General features: G+C 38.6%; 3 protein-coding genes across 3 annotated transcripts; all 3 read left to right on the top strand.

Annotated features, from left to right (window-relative positions):
* Positions 1-380: 380 nt before the first annotated feature.
* On the top strand, positions 381-1,408 carry LOC308369089 (guanylyl cyclase-activating protein 2-like; the record flags this gene model as incomplete). The annotated part of the gene is made up of 4 exons (XM_080843427.1): positions 381-578; positions 656-805; positions 937-1,045; positions 1,281-1,408. 4 exons carry the CDS (start codon positions 381-383, stop codon positions 1,406-1,408), a joined length of 585 nt encoding a protein of 194 aa, XP_080699553.1.
* Positions 1,409-4,934: 3,526 nt separating this feature from the next.
* Positions 4,935-5,933, top strand: LOC308369094 (guanylyl cyclase-activating protein 2-like; the record flags this gene model as incomplete). Its single annotated transcript, XM_080843433.1, has 4 exons — positions 4,935-5,129; positions 5,261-5,410; positions 5,517-5,625; positions 5,797-5,933. The coding sequence occupies 4 exons, from the start codon at positions 4,935-4,937 to the stop codon at positions 5,931-5,933; spliced, it is 591 nt and encodes a 196-aa protein (XP_080699559.1).
* Positions 5,934-10,074: 4,141 nt separating this feature from the next.
* On the top strand, positions 10,075-11,267 carry LOC308369182 (retinal cone rhodopsin-sensitive cGMP 3',5'-cyclic phosphodiesterase subunit gamma-like; the record flags this gene model as incomplete). The annotated part of the gene is made up of 4 exons (XM_080843526.1): positions 10,075-10,111; positions 10,595-10,706; positions 11,053-11,090; positions 11,191-11,267. The coding sequence occupies 4 exons, from the start codon at positions 10,075-10,077 to the stop codon at positions 11,265-11,267; spliced, it is 264 nt and encodes an 87-aa protein (XP_080699652.1).
* Between the last annotated feature and the right edge of the window lie 4,961 nt (positions 11,268-16,228).

The following is a 16,228-nucleotide window of genomic DNA, read 5'->3' as shown; positions in this document are numbered from 1 at the left end:
CATTTTGGAACCTCAGCACTGCAATATCAGTGAGGGATGAGATGTAGAGAAAAGTAAATGAAAAGAAATAGAAAGCAAAAGGAGAGAATCTTTGGATTTAGCTCAGTAATGGGATTATCTGGCTCAAGAAGAGGGTTTCCCTAATACATTAGGGTTTATTTATAGGGCACGGAGTGCTAATCTAATACCAGACAAGCGGAAGTCTCAGATTTGGGTTTGTTGTTATTCTACCCCTTAAAGTAGCAACCAGCTAGCCACTGGTGGATCTGGCCAGACAGAATGAGCCAAGACATTAAATGTGTATTGCCTTTTAAAATAAGCAGCGGGACAATACTACACGTAGCGATAGTGATATTTCAGCACCTTGGACAGCACCAAGTATGGGTCAAACCCAGCCCACTGAGCAGAGTGAGGAGATAGATGTTGCAGCTCTGCAGGACATGTACAAGAAGTTTGTGACAGAATGTCCAAGTGGGGTTTTGTTTCTTCATGAATTCAAACGATTTTTTGGGGTAGATGCCACAGGAGAAGCATCAGATTATGCTGAGAATATGTTTCGAGCTTTTGACAAGAATGGGGTGAGAATAACTCTGCTCTCGTATTCTTCCTGTATCAAGCTGTTGCACTGTAAAGACATGTCATATTTTCCCAACAGGATAATACTATAGATTTCCTGGAGTTTGTAGCTGCGCTGAATCTAGTTTTCAGAGGAGATCTGGAGCATAAATTGAGATGGTCCTTTAAAGTGTATGATAAAGATGGTAATGGGTTCATCGACAAGACAGAACTTCGGGCAATCATTGATGTAAGACTTTTCTAGTTGTATTACTTAAATTGTTCTCTCTAGTACATGTTCATGTTGATATTGACAATAAACATCCTTTATATTAGCTTATACAACAAAGTTAGATGTCAATATTCTAAATTTCTTTTCAGAGTATATATCGGATAAAGAGGGTATCAAAAAAGGATGCTGAGCCACCCCAACTCTCTGTTGATGAAGTTTGTGAGAGAATATTTAAAGTAATCGATGTTGATGGAAACGGTAAGTGTGTTGATTTAAAAGGATACCCTTGAAAATTTTGTCTGCACAAAGTGACTTCTTCATTTTTGTCAAGTGTGGAAGTCTAAGCAAATTGTTTCATATTCAGTTTTAATAGGTTTAAATTTACAGAAATATGATGTATGACCGAAAAAAGCACTAGCTGGGTCATCATAAAGATATGATTTTGGCACTAACATGGATGAATACGCTTTGAAATAACACTTTTTTTCTTCAGGTCAGATAACTCTAGAAGAGTTTTTGGAAGGGGCACACAAGGACCCCTGGATCCTCAACATGTTACGTTTGGATATGAACCCTTCAGGCTGGGTGCTTGAGCACAGAAGGAAGAGTGCCTTTTTCTGAGACACAGGTGTTGGCAGATGGCCCCTACAAAGACTCACAGGGCAGATTGCTTTGTGATTAGGACAATAATGGCCTTCTATATCCAGTTAATATGCCTGGATCACATGAAGCCTATCATGCTGGTACTTGTTCTGGCCTTGCCCTCTCTGGTGCTTCATACTGATGGATTCCAGTCGTTGAGTGAACAGTGGAGCCCACAACTGGAAAGGGTGAAACAAAACTCCAGGAGAAATATTAATCAATGAATTATGTTAAATATTCATGAATTATGAACCCCTGTTCTTAACTCCCTGTATTAATAGAAACTGTTTGCTAATGAAACATTCCAAGGGACAGCAGACTTCCCCTCAGCCTTCTCTCATTAAAAAAGTAAGATTTTTTTATCTTCAATTTTCATCAAGCTTACTTGATTGTATTGGTTTAAACATCATACTAGTGAAATAGCTCACATTTGTGCAAATGTTTGAAAATGTTCATTATTTGCTTGCCAAAGATTCATTAAAGTCGCTGTACATAACATTTAATATCTCTCACGCCTCCACATAATTGAAGACCTGTTTCAATATGCTGAAAAGTCAATTAAAATTGGAAGAATATAAAGTGCCCTGCCTTTGACACGAACCTGTTATTTAATCATGTTCTTATGTTCTTATAGCACACCTTTATTTTCTGTTTTCAATTAAACAATAAAGTGTGTGTGTGTGTGTGTGTGGGTGCGTGGGGGTCGGGTGGGTGGGGTGGATGGGGTGGATGGCAATGAGAGCGAGAGAGAAAGAGATAGAGAGAGATGGGGTTGGGTGAGGTCAGGATTTTTCCATCAGGCACTGATTAACTAACAATGAACTAACAATGAAGTAGAACAATGAAGGAGTACCATGCTCTGGGACAAACCAGGCTTGTCCCAGGGCATGGTACTACTTAATTGTTAATTAATCTTAATAAGAGGGATAGCCTGGAGTGACTAATGCACTTACTTAACTAGCACCAGCAAAAGGCACATAAGATCAGGGCAACTAAGGATAGACTGGTTTAGGACAACTGGCCTACAATAACCTTGCATGAAAGACGCCAATTGCAGGTGTTGCATTGATATGAAGAAGGTCTGAGTAATCATAGCTAAATTCTTACCACATCACTACTAGCCTTAATTATTTAATTTAAAATGTTTCGCTAGAAACAAAGTATAATAAGAATGTTGTGAATAATGTTTTTTAAATGATCCACATAAATTCGTGAATTTAAATAGTTTTTGTGAATTGTACAGCTGCATACTTGCAAACACTCAAGATCACCCACCCAAGTTTAATGTTAGGGATTAATGTCAAGAGTTACCCAACATGAATAATGCAAACGGAGATTTATTAGGACTCACTGTAGGCCCATCACGTAGGCCAATCTCCACAGCTTTACTTGCAGTTAGGCTATATTATCAAACGCTAGAGGAAGTTTTAAAGACAATATGAGACATGCACATTCCTTGACATTATCTGCAGTGCAGCACCGTTATATGCAAAGTAGCTTACTTATTCACTTGCCATAACTGTATATAGTTGCAAAATCGATTCCAAATCTTACCGCCTAACTATGTAATGAGCAACTCATGCTTTCGCGTTGATCTGATATATGTAGCCTCCTATTTAAAAGTGTAATCTCTGTAACTATTTTTTTTCGATGCGGTGATTTATCGATATGATGACTTTGTACCTTAGTTGACTCACCTCTACCTTTAAAAGAAGAGCAGTGCTCATCATGTTGCTGTCATGTAGAAAGCGATGGAAATTGAGAAGTATTCATACGGGTGAGTGGATTACGGACTAATCCGGGGTTTACATTCCAATGCTGCCTCCTCCTTGTACGCCCATCGACAGAGCTGTGGAAGGAGGTAGTGGTGGGCGATACTGCAAAATTTGGTATCGATCCGATACCAAGTATTTATAGGGTCAATATCGCCGATACCGATACCGATACGATACTTTTACTTAAAAAAATACTTTTGTGTAGGGAAGAACAGTATGTAATTTTTTTTTTTCATCAAGACAATGCAAAACCACATTCAGCACAGATTTCAAAGACATGGCTGAGGAAGAAGAGTGTTTGGGTGTTGGACTAGCCATGCCTGCAGTCCTGACTTGTCCCCAAAAGAGAATTTGTGGAGCATTTTGAAATGCAATATGGGACAAGGGGGACCCTGCATTAATGCTCGCTTTAAGACTTGTTTGCTGGACGAATGGGACAAAGGGACAAAAGGGACAAAGTTACACCTGAAATGTATTCTCATTTGGTGTCTGTAGTCCCTAAACAACTTTTAAGTCTTTTTTAAATGTGTTGCAAACACTGAAATTGAATTAAGTGTTTATTTTGAAAAAACAATCAAATTCATCAGTTAAAACATCAAATAATGTGCTGTTGCTTTGTTTTCAATACTACACAGGTCAAAGAGAATTTACAAATAACTGTTTTCGCTTTTAATGTCCATTTAATAGGCCTATATTGTTCCAACTTTTTCTGGTTTGGGATTGTAGATAACACGTCTCAATGGGTTGCTATAATAGGCCTACACTTTGACAACAAAAGTGTGTGATTGCTCAAAAACATCCACGTTTGTTTTCTAATAGCCTATCAATAAACGCGGACTTTCCACATTTGCAGGAGCATAGCCTAATGTTAAAAGGGCACGCAGGACAGGTGACATGTAGCTATAGGTGTAAATGTAAAAATTAAAGTTAGGTTGTTCTCAGTTTCGCAATGTTATGTTTGAGCAATCACACTACTAATACTGAATATATATATATGACATGACTAAAATATTATTAGCCTACTCTTACTATAAGCTACCTGGGTACTGTCTGCCTCTCTGAAAAGATTCGGCCAACGAACTCTCTGTGCCGGGGGTCTGGGTGCATTTTCCTCCTCTCTCCGTTTTAGTAGTTCGGCATTTTCCTTGTGATGTGTTTTTAGGTGTTTGTGGAGGTTGGTAGTGTTGCCACAATATCGTATGCTCTTTTTGCAAGTGTCACAACTTGCAGTAGAATCATTCTCTGATGTAAAATAGCTCCAAACAGCGCTTTGCTTCCTCTCAGCCATGTCTCTCATTCAATGTGCGACGCTGCTCTTCTACGTGTTGCGTCAATGAGTCACGTGACGGCATGACAACGAATCACAGCAGAGCAGCATGAGGCGGAGGAAGAGCAAAGCGTGATATGAGAGCAGCGTTTGCCCAGGATTGTAGGGGAGTCTAGGAGACACGAGCAAAGTATAGTGAACGTAGAGGAGATAATTAAATTAAATGATCGATCCCATTACAATTGTATCGATCCGATACCAATACCAGCGTTGGCATCGATAGTATCGATACTTATATCGATCCGCCCACCCCTAGAAGGAGGGTAATTCTTACGGCACAGAACATCAAGCGCTGTACATTGCCTGAAAATGAAGACAGGTAGTTGAATTGACTCGGTGCCTGAATGAGGTACAATAGTGCCTTTCACGTTCATAACAGAAGAATAAATCGTTTTTTTTTGCCATGGGGCAGTCGGATTCCCAAGAAGAAGAATTGGATATCTCAGCAATACAAACTCTGTACAAAAGCTTTATTATGGAATGTCCCAGTGGCTCTTTGTATTTGCACGAATTCAAGAAAATATTTGGAATAAAAAACGACGACTCTCCAGAATCATTATACATGGATAATTTGTTTCGGTCATTCGATATGAACGGAGTAAGTTTTAGCGCTTTTGTTAAACTTTACTTTACTTACTTTAGTTTGAGTTAAACGTATTATTCACTCTTAACGTTAAACTAGTTTTGTCAAAGGGTGTATACTTAACTGCAATTCCGTTGGCATTTTAGGACGACACATTAGACTTCATTGAATATGTAGCTGCTCTACATCTTGTTCTGCGTGGAAAACTTGAGGATAAACTCCGATGGTCTTTTAAAGTCTTTGACCACGACGAGAACGGACGTTTAGACAAACACGAATTAAAACGGATCATAAAGGTTGGTGATATAGAACTTTCTGTTTAGATTAAGCATGGCCTATGCACTTTAATAAACATTAAACTGGTCTTTTCCTTTTTTGTGATATAATTGCGTATTTTTATAGATTATTTATAAGATGAAGCAGGGGAAAATGGCTGATGCATCCGGCAATTCTCTCACTGTCGATGAAGTATGTGACCGACTGTTTGATACCATAGACAAAAACGGTGACGGTAAGTAGGCCCGTTTAGTTGTTTATAAAGTTATTGTAATTGCGCAAAACCCTGTATAGTATGAAGTCAGTTTCACTCTATCCAGTTCTATGCAGTATACTCAAGTTCCAAGCCTCTGTGATATGTCAGCAATATTGAGTGAAGAATGGTAATAAATGTGTTCTCTTACAGGTCATATTTCACTTGAGGAATTTTTGGATGGGGCCCAAAATAACCCATGGGTGCGTAATTGCCTGAAGTTGGATGTGAACCCTTGTGCCTGGGTGAACAGGCATCAAGAACAGATCAATGGATACAAAAAGCCTTGACTGTCCTCGTAAAACACCAGATTACGATGACTGATGGATGTGCCTTATGCACCAAGATGAAGTGACTTTGTAAATAGACAATGCAACATTTTACCAAACAAAATAAGTCCTCACATTTTCAGTCAATGGACATGCAATGGACATGCATTGAGGACCTACCCACTAACTTCAAAACTGCACAGGATTTCAACTGGACAGGACATTTGGGTTGCAATCACATACTGAAATGTGACTCATTCTTCAATTACCCTGAAAAGGCACATCAGTGACCAAGTAGAGATATCTCTGCTGTGAGAGTTGGACATTTCCATGTGTTTTGATCTGTGCCATAATGACATTTGATTGGTGGTTCAGTTCTTGGTTTGTCATTTGTGTATATTCTTTTTTCATATACCCTTAAAAGCCTTAAACAAAAACTTTACAACTTTTTCTTTGGCTGATTCAAACATGTCTGTTTGAGTAGGATAGCATTAAGGCTTTGGAGCTAACAAAGCTAGCTAACACTCACCTCATTATACTGATTGAAATTTTGGCCGCGACCTGTAAGCTCTTTAGAGGATCAGCCATAACCTCAAACGTAAAGACTACGAGGAAATAAGCATGACTTCAAGCCAAGCACTTATGTCACAGTGGTCTGCTACAAAAATGTCAGATTAACATTAGACGAGGGACAGCAGTATGTCAACAGGTCATTTATTAGCCATGAAAACATACAGACTTTTCCTGATTTTTTGAGACAAATTTTCTGAAATATTTTAATGTTTTGTCAGTGCCCATGGACTTCATTGCTTCGTAATGTGCACACTGTAAATGTGCACAAAGTACCTAATATACAAAGTAATTTTGGGACTTGAAGAGCACACTAAAACAATTCAAGAATAAATAGAACAGAACACTATCAAATACCTTTTACATGTACTGTAAAATATAGACGACTATACTTTTTCCTCATCATTGAGGATTTTCATCTTTTTAACTTTGGCCTGGATATGTATTTAAATGCGATAATAGATGTTGAACACATCTATTAAGCCTTTATATTTGAACATGCATTTTTTAATGATGTTGATTAACCTTTGTATGCAGTGATTTTGTACATCGTAGTTACAATCATCTTAAATTTAGACATCAATTTGGGTTGGAACTTTTTTGCTGAACAGACTGACAAAGTACCTCAATGTGAGCAATTGATTTAACTTGCGAAACATCAAAACTTTACTGTTGCCTGTGAAATTGTCAATGGATGTTGAAATGGTGTGGACACTGTCCAGAAGACCATCACAACAAAATCATAATGAGAGAAGTTCATAGGGCAAAAAAAGGCAGATAGATTAATGCGGACAGAAATGATTGTAGTGCGCTGCTTCTTCTGTCCTCATGACCACCCACTGACCAGATTAGCTTGGGATGCTATCTTTAGAAACAGACACTACAGTCTCTTAAACCTCTGTGTGGGTGCCCGATCTATGATCTGCAGATTAGCAAAACAGAGCCTTGGCTAATTGCAGGGAGGAAGAAGGCCAGACAAGGTGAAGGGTGGAGATGGATTATGGATGGGATATTTATCTTTGAATACTAAGCCTCTATGGCCTATTATTTATATATATATATATATATATATACAGTGAGACATGCAACAGAGATACCCTGTAAATGCATATGCCGACTCTGTCTTTCTTGCCCATGGGACCTTTGGTGTCATGGAGCTGAGTGATCTTGCCCAGTTTGGGATCGTTTAACAAGGGGTCCCTAGCCAGTGTTCTTCTGGGCTGCTATTCAGTGGCTTTTTCTGCTCCTGAGTTCTGCCGTTCTTTGGATGTCAACTCGGGCTTGGGATGGGTCTATTCCAGAGCATTCTGTTGGGAAGTAGACCATGTATGATAGCTTGCAGAGGGATAAAGATCATTTAGGACAGCAGCCCCTAAGGACCTGACTTGGGCAGCAGTTCTTCCGAGTTCTTCCTCCTCTGCCATATTTTATTATATTACCATGCAGACCCTTTTTTCCATATAGCCCACAGATTTTGAGTAACATTATCACATAAGGGAACGTGATTAAAAACACAATGTCTCTACCGCCCAGTTTTTTTTTGTGAGCAGACTTTTTTTTATATAGTGATGCAGTTTTATGTGACAACATAAAAGTATGGTATTGCCACTGGGACTTTCTGTAGTTTAAACCAGATAGAATTGTGAAAGAATACATTATTTGGACATTTCCATCACAATTCAATTGATTCACAATTTCACACAAAAAGTCTACACACTGATATCATAGCAATTATAAAGCAGTTTTATTTAAGGACAGCTGCTCTGTCGTATTTAACCATGATATTCAGTAATACTTAATTCATCCCTGCATCATAAGACTACATATGCATTTCAGATTTCATATCTTGTTTTACGTAGTTGTGACAGTCAGTGAACTGTTACATAATTGGCCATGACAACATGATAACAACGGCCATGACAACATGATGCAATGACATCTCAGCAGTATGTGACATAAGCTGACAACAAAACATTCTGAGAGCTGAGATAATCCTTGGACATTATTGATGATTGTAAAATGACATGGTCATGAGAATTGATGACGGGAGGCATAGGCATATACCATTTACATGACCTGATCATTTCAGTGTATGACTCAGGTCAAGTAATGTGCTCCCTGACAGTTCTGGTGAGTCTATGAACCTTAAGAACACTTTCAAGTAGATACGAACTGTCTAAAAATAATAAAATAAAATCTCTACAATTGTATTGTTTTATACATACCTAATTATTATATTATATTTTATATTATATATTATAATTATTATATTTCATCTGTTTTCTTTTCAAACCATATTTTATGTCTCATGTGCTGTGGTCTTTTGTGTGCTCTCCTCATGCTTCCACTCTGTGCTAGATCACAGCCCATGTAACACAGAGCAATGATCCATGTCACACAGCCACTCAGCCTTACCTTAACCATCAACAATGGAAGGACTGAACTGAGTGCACAGATATTCACTTGATTGGGGTTCTGCATTTCACTTCACACAGTTGTTTTCTGGTACCATTACACTATATAAATGTGGAACGATAATATTTCTGACCCACAAAAGGTAGGACCTTATATTAGGACATGTTAACATGTAATGTATGTGTTACCAAGGGCTCATGTTGTAGGGTTTATTTCAGGAATGTTTTCTGTACCATCAGGATACTCATACGTGGCCTACATGACCAACCAGACACTCCCGAAGACATGTAGACAAAAACAAATGACCTTACTTCTAAACATGGCTCAGTTCACTAGGCTAAATACCTGCTCAAGCTCACGTACTCCATACGTAATTACATGCAGCCAATCAGTGAGTGAGAACATGAGAACTCCATGTCTTGTGATGCTAAAAGCCCTCAGACCACGACCCACATTTTTGCTCGTCTCTAACTAGTTGTGATATAACTGCGGGATTATACATCCCAGGTATATATTATACATCCCAGTGCGGAACGAGACACAGCAAGATATCTGTAGCAAACAGAGAGGACCATCCTTGCTTTAACAGCAAACCAACCTTTGGAAGTCAGGTAAGAGACTCAGTTATCTACTCTGTGCCTCTTGGCAACTTGCAGTGCAGTTCTTTCATTTTCCTTCTCATGATGGTTAACTAGATACAAGAATACAATTTCTGTGGGGACAAACATTGATATTATTTGATGTTCTGTTGTTTGGTGTTTTTACAGATAGGCTTGATAGTTGGTCTGAAACAGACAGATAAATGATCTAGGGTGACAGGAAACTATACTAAGTTTTCATTCATTATTTATAAAAAAAAAGCTATACAGTAACATTTTTCAGTGTGATACATACTGTGTTGTTATTGTTACATACATTATAAATCACTTTTCTAAAAAGGAGAGAATCAACCCTGTATTAGTACATTGGTACTACTTGTAATATATAACATATAATAAGCTGTAATACCTGAACCTGACTTGATTCAAATGAATGGATAATGTCTGCATAATTACTGGGTGGGAAAGATCAAGAAGAGATCTGGTATTATGTTAGCCACCTTTATACTGTATAATGACTACATATGAGCAATGCCTGCATGCTGAGTAGGGTATTTCTCTTTTTTTCCAGTCAATGAATGGCGGGTAGGCACGTGCACTGGGCAGTACCACTCGGTAAGCAGGATGAAAAGAGTTTGTCAGTCAGTTAGACAGTGTTACATCTGAACAAGTATTATGTCACAATTAACATACGATGTTTCAGCTAAACACGTAGTTACACTATAAGAATGTGGCTTGCTGTTATGCCTCATTAGCGTCATTAATTCGTTTTCGTCCATAATAAGTTTACTAATTAGTGAGTTCTAACTGCTTATCACTACCTCACTGCATGTCCCTGGTACAAAATTATAAGGTGAGATAGAAAAATAAAAAATAAAAAAATCTCAAAGTTTTCACAGTTTTGTGATATAGTGCATTTCCATTACTCATAAAATAGACCTCCCCCTCATCTTTCCTATTCTGAGCACGACGCCCCACAAATGTTGATTGCCTGCTAATGGCTCACTTGAGTGCTTTCAGTCTAAGAGAGCAGTGAAGCAACTGGAGACGCTGATGGACACAACCATCATCTGCACATGTCTGACATCATCCCTACAGAAATGACTGCAGGTGGGGCACCTGAGGGAGGTGCCAAGGCAGGCCCCCCCAAATGCAAGAAGAGGGAGGGAAGGCAGTTCAAGAGCAAGGTCCCCAAGCCGGGCCAGAAGGGGTGAGACATATCTTCACTTCACATATATGATGTGTGGCTATTAAATAATGAGACAAAGACTCTAATTCAATTGTAGTGAGGGGAACCTGACCTACTAGTATAACTCGTAATGACAGTCTCGTTATTTCATATCCACACCTCGTAGATATATGGGTCAAGCAGACACAGCATGCCTTCTGTACATGCTGCACAGGCCGCGTACACTTTCACAAGAACACACATGCAGAACAATTCAATACAAATTTAAATAATGAGCAGTTATATATAGTATACAAATTAAAAAATATACTGGATACATGTGTACAGTCTGCTGGTTATTTCATTTTCACTCACATTTTCATTTGAGGTTTGACAATGATGTCCCTGGAATGGAAGGCCTTGGAGGTAAGTTGGGATTTCCATGATGAAGAATCAGTATCAGTGAGTGGCAATGTGAGCGAATGTGCTCTTATCTGCTCTGTTCTGTCACTCTGCTCTCTATCAGACTCGGCGATTGTGTGCCCCTGGGAGGCGTTTGGGGACATGGAGCTGAGTGATCTGGCCCAGTTTGGAATTATATAGAGAAATCTTGGTGTCTCTCGACGGATGTGATTCGTTTGGATATCCTTGTGACAAACACATGACACACCAGTCTATGGATTGTGCAACATTCAACCTACAGAAAAGGAAAACCGTACGGGAAGCAACACCCACATGTCAGAAGCTTAAGACATTTCATCCATGTCATTATTAGACCTTATCACAGTTAAGCAGCCCCAACATGTGTAATATTATCGTACATTGTAGCAGTTTGTGGTTTACTGTTATGTTGATATACCGAGCCTTGGATAATGCAGCACATTTCATAAACAAAGTCACTATTGCCACGGAATTCAGTGGAGATAGGTTTGCCTCTATTGCTATGGATTCATCTCAATAGTTCATTAATAGTCCTCACATCCTTACAATTCTTGATACAGTGAGTAGCATTGTTGCCTAGCAATCAGTTGACCTAGGATTGATTCCTAGTCAATGTATGTTGCTTCAGACAAACACACGTGCTGAATACTGTCACCTTTACCCTTAAAATATGTGTGTTGTGACAAAGTTTCTGACTACGCATGCAGCCTAACCTGATTATGTCGCATCATGGAGGTGTGCCAACTCAGCCAATTCACCACTGAAGAGCTTTATTTTCTTACTAAAAACAAAGCAGAATGTACTAAATAAAAGTTACATGTCATTGCCAACACAGATTATAAATACAACGTTACAAATCAAAATTAAGTTTGGTTTGATATCAAAATTAACCACTAAACGTTTTTAAAAGGTGAAGGGTTACCAGAAACACGGTGTGAGTAAGAGGTATTCTGGAGGGATGTCTTTTAACGTTTTGCAAAGTAACCGCATAAGACAAGTTAAAACTTTGTAAAATATAGGTTTTAAGATTTGAACGGGCCATGTAATGGGCCTCCAATGTGCATCAGGATCCGTCCTGTTGGGACTTATTTTCCTATTCTGACCAACGACTATACATTATCTCTTACTTAAAAGGGTTTACGACAAAGGACGTGACTCAATCTCTATTTCATTGTATCTCTCGAAACAGGACAAAATGTGAAACCTTCAAATGTAGCACAAAATAGAATTTCACTGCATGTCCACCTAAACTTGTATTTGAATGGCGTATAATCATTTATGAAACATAATATAATAGTGAAACATAGAGAACAGTGATATGCAGAAGAAGCCATCCAATGTAAATGTATGCAAATGTCAGGCAACAGTAGTCTGTTCGTGATGGTGCATACACATAGACAAATTATCTTCAGTCAGTGCAGTTTTTTCATCAGGTGCACAGTCATGTTTTGGTCTACTGCCATCTACTGGTATATAAGTGCAATGAAGCGCAGTGATTATGCTGCAGGTGCTATTTTAGGTGGTAGCCATTCCGTTTTGAAATCTGGGTGTGACTGCAAAGGAATGCCCATCAACATGAAGTAAAGTCTACCAAAGGTTATAAGCTATCCACAGGGTGTATATAATGCGCTTGTATGTTCTAGATTGATTATATGTCTCATGAGCAATATGTAGTACTTCAATATTAATAATTAGCCAACTATATGAAACAAATATGTATAATGCAAATATAATACAACTATTTAGCCTACTTTAATATTTAATATTGGGTGGCTGTGTATTGGATACTGACCGATGCACTATACATTATCCCTCTCATAATAGACAACCATAAAGTAGATCTGATATGTTCCCAGGATACATCAAACTCACACTGATGAGCATGGTGTTACAGTCTGGATGATGATCCAAGTCATCTTGAATCAACACTCTGCTCCTATATCCCTAGCATAAGGCCAATGGTGTCAACCGTTCCGCCTCAGAACCATAGCCAACCATAGAAAATCTACCGCTTGATCTCCTTGGTCTTTAGTCCAGGGAGACGAACCTGTGAAAAGTAACTAATGACTTTAAATTGGATTGAGCCTGACAAAGGAGGATAAACACATCGTCTAATTAGGCACACTGCTACTGTGAATTCAAATATACCATTGATGTGTGTGTGTGTGTGTGTGTGTGTGTGTGTGTGTGTGTGTGTGTGTGTGTGTCTTGATAGACCACTAACAATCAGTTAAATACATGTATGTCTTTTAGCTTAATACTTTACATACAGAAGGCTTTTATGTAGGCTATTTAGTAGCTGTAGGCAACCTCGGTTGTGGAATGGCCTACCTACAAGTGTCTGTTCCAGTGACAGCCTTGGTAGGCTCCATTCAAGAAGTGTTGAAAACTCAAGGAAAAAAAACAATGTTTAAAAACACACCTGCATTTGTCCTGCTAGTTTATTGTTAGATATCTTTGGCCAATAAAGTCAATAACAACTATAGCATTTATTTTTGGTTTTGCTAAATGCAAACAAGAGAGAGAACTAAAGGTTTTTCTTTTTAGGTTTGCTTCTTTAAATGTGTTAACCGATAACAGCTTTTAAAACTCCAATGAACTTGGGACCATGCAGATCAAAATGCCACCAAGACAACAAACAACACACTCACTGAATGTGTTACATTGCTATTCATTTGGCCAACACTGTAAAACTATACATTGCAAACATATCTAGCACTTCTCACAACTTATTAACGATTTTGTGTACCAATGGCGTAAAGCAGTTACGACAGGCCCAGGTGCAGGCTATTATGACGGGCCCTAGTCGGTGGCGTAAGGCAGTGGTTCCCAAACATTTTACTGTTCCGTACCCCTTTTTTTCATGTTTGTAACCGCGCCGGCAGCCCCTCTCCCCCAACGCACATACTCTGCCTATAACACTTGAAACTGTGAAGTTCTCAGGGTAGATCACTAACTGCCGCCGCCACGCCCCCTCACAATTTTTGGTTCTATATAGAACCATTTCTTTTAAAAGCATACTTTCAAAGTGCTTATTTTAATGACCGCTAATATCTCTTTTCAAGCACAATAACATCTGAAACAAAATGAATGTTCAGCTACTAACCCCAGGGTTGATCGGTAACCGATACATAATGGAATTCATTAACATGGTGACTTGCCACCAAAGGTCAAGGTTAACCTTCCCTCCCTGTCTCCTTTTCTAATGCTGTTAATCTATCCATGTAAGCCACTTGGTCAGAGGCAGACCGTATCAATAGAGGTTCTGCTGCCAAGCGCATGGTGACCAGCAATCTCTCTGCAACTCTTTTATTCCAAGGCCCAGGTGCAACCTCACCTGCTGCACCCCCTATAGTTACGCCCCTGGTTTGTACAACATATCTTTAGTCAGTAAAACTAAAAAAACATAAAACCTTTACCACTTCAGTTTCATTTCTGGAATGGAAAGTAGCAGACAGTCCTGGTGCAAACAGTGCATTGAATAATTGCTATCAGCAGGGAAGACATAGATGGACAACACAGTTTTGCCAGAAGACCAAAACCATCTTTAGGTGTGCTAATCAATGCTGCTTGTAGTTTATTTGTTTCATAATGAGAGAGCACAAGCTGTACAATAGCTCCCTTTTGCCAGTGGCCTTCTTCATAATAGTTACCTTGCCCATACTCACAAAATCACATAGAGTCCTCGTGCAAATAAGCTGTTCAAGATGCACACATCTTGAGTAGCCACATTTCACAGTTAGGGGAATAAAACATTAGAACAAGAAAGCAGCTTTTACCCATAATCCCAAGAACTATGAGCTCATCAAGGTTTTAATAGCCCCTTTGCAGATATACTGCAAATATATATTACTCACTTTTTACACTCTGTCATGCACTCCTAATGCTCTGCTCTGTCATTCTTTTTTATTTGTCAGTATTTACCATGGCAACGCACCGGCAATTTCTGTCAAATTTCAAATTGTCATACATCGTAGTTTGTGTCAAATTGTCATACATCGTACCAGTTTGTGTCAAATTGTGATACATCATACCAGTTTGTGTCAAATTGTCATACATCGTACCAGTTTGTGGGTAACTGCTCTGTCTCTTGACGGCTTGTTTATTTAGTTTTTTGTAGTGTGACTATATATTAAAGTATGAGTTTAGTCAAATGGGTTTTTTGTGGGTGCTAAATTCTAAAAACACAAAGAAATATAAATTTCACATCACTTACACTTACTGGAGGATAGCCGTAATGGTTGGTGAATCTTTGCGAATAAATCCAGATCATGTCACCTCAACTACTCGAGACCAATGGCATTTGTACATTTTATTGTCTCTGAGAATAATTAATCCAAACTGGCCTTGTTTACTTGAATGGAGAATTCTCTCAAAATGTGATGTTAAACCTAAAAAGAAACATTTTGGTAGGAATACATATTGTAGCCTCCTAGTGTTTAAATAAGCGAAGTCAGTACAATTTAAACAACACTGTTTATGTCGTATACATTAATGATTGACAACCTGCAAGCTCTAGATTATGAAATATATGACTATTTGTACTTTCACAGGTAGTTTATATCAGCAATACGTTGTATTTAATTTCACTTAACTGAATTATTACAAGTTATACACAATTTAAAGAATGTACAGTAAATCAAGAAAACTTTTGATGTTTGTAAGACCTTTTCAGTTATGCATTGAAGGTAGAACTGTAATGCTGGAACTTGATATAGGGTAAAAAAGGGGGTTCTCACCCATAAATTGAGACCTGCTTAATGAAATTCAGTACACTCTTAGCAAAAAAGGTTCATGGGGGTGCCTTATAGAACCATGGGGGTTTGTTTTGTTTTGGCTGTAAAAGTGAAAGTGAAAGTCCTCTCTATGGCAGAGGTGGTGTAGACACACACACTCTGAAATTCACCTCTGCGTTTAACCCATCCAGAGAAGTGACACACACACACAGCGAAGTGAGGTTACACACTAACCCGGAGCAGTGAGCTGCCATTGGCGGCGCCCGGGGAGGAGTGAAAGAAACCTTAGGGGTTCCTTTTATAAACCCTTAAAAATGGTCCTATATAGAATCATCGATGGGTGCCATATATGAAGCAAGCAATAGAACCATTTTTCTACTGTATATA

The sequence above is a fragment of the Sprattus sprattus genome, assembly GCF_963457725.1.
Source record: "Sprattus sprattus genome assembly, chromosome: 8".
Classification (NCBI taxonomy): Eukaryota; Metazoa; Chordata; class Actinopteri; order Clupeiformes; family Clupeidae; genus Sprattus; species Sprattus sprattus.
The sequence above is the reverse complement of the archived record's forward strand: the minus strand, read 5'-3'. Positions and strand labels throughout refer to the sequence as shown.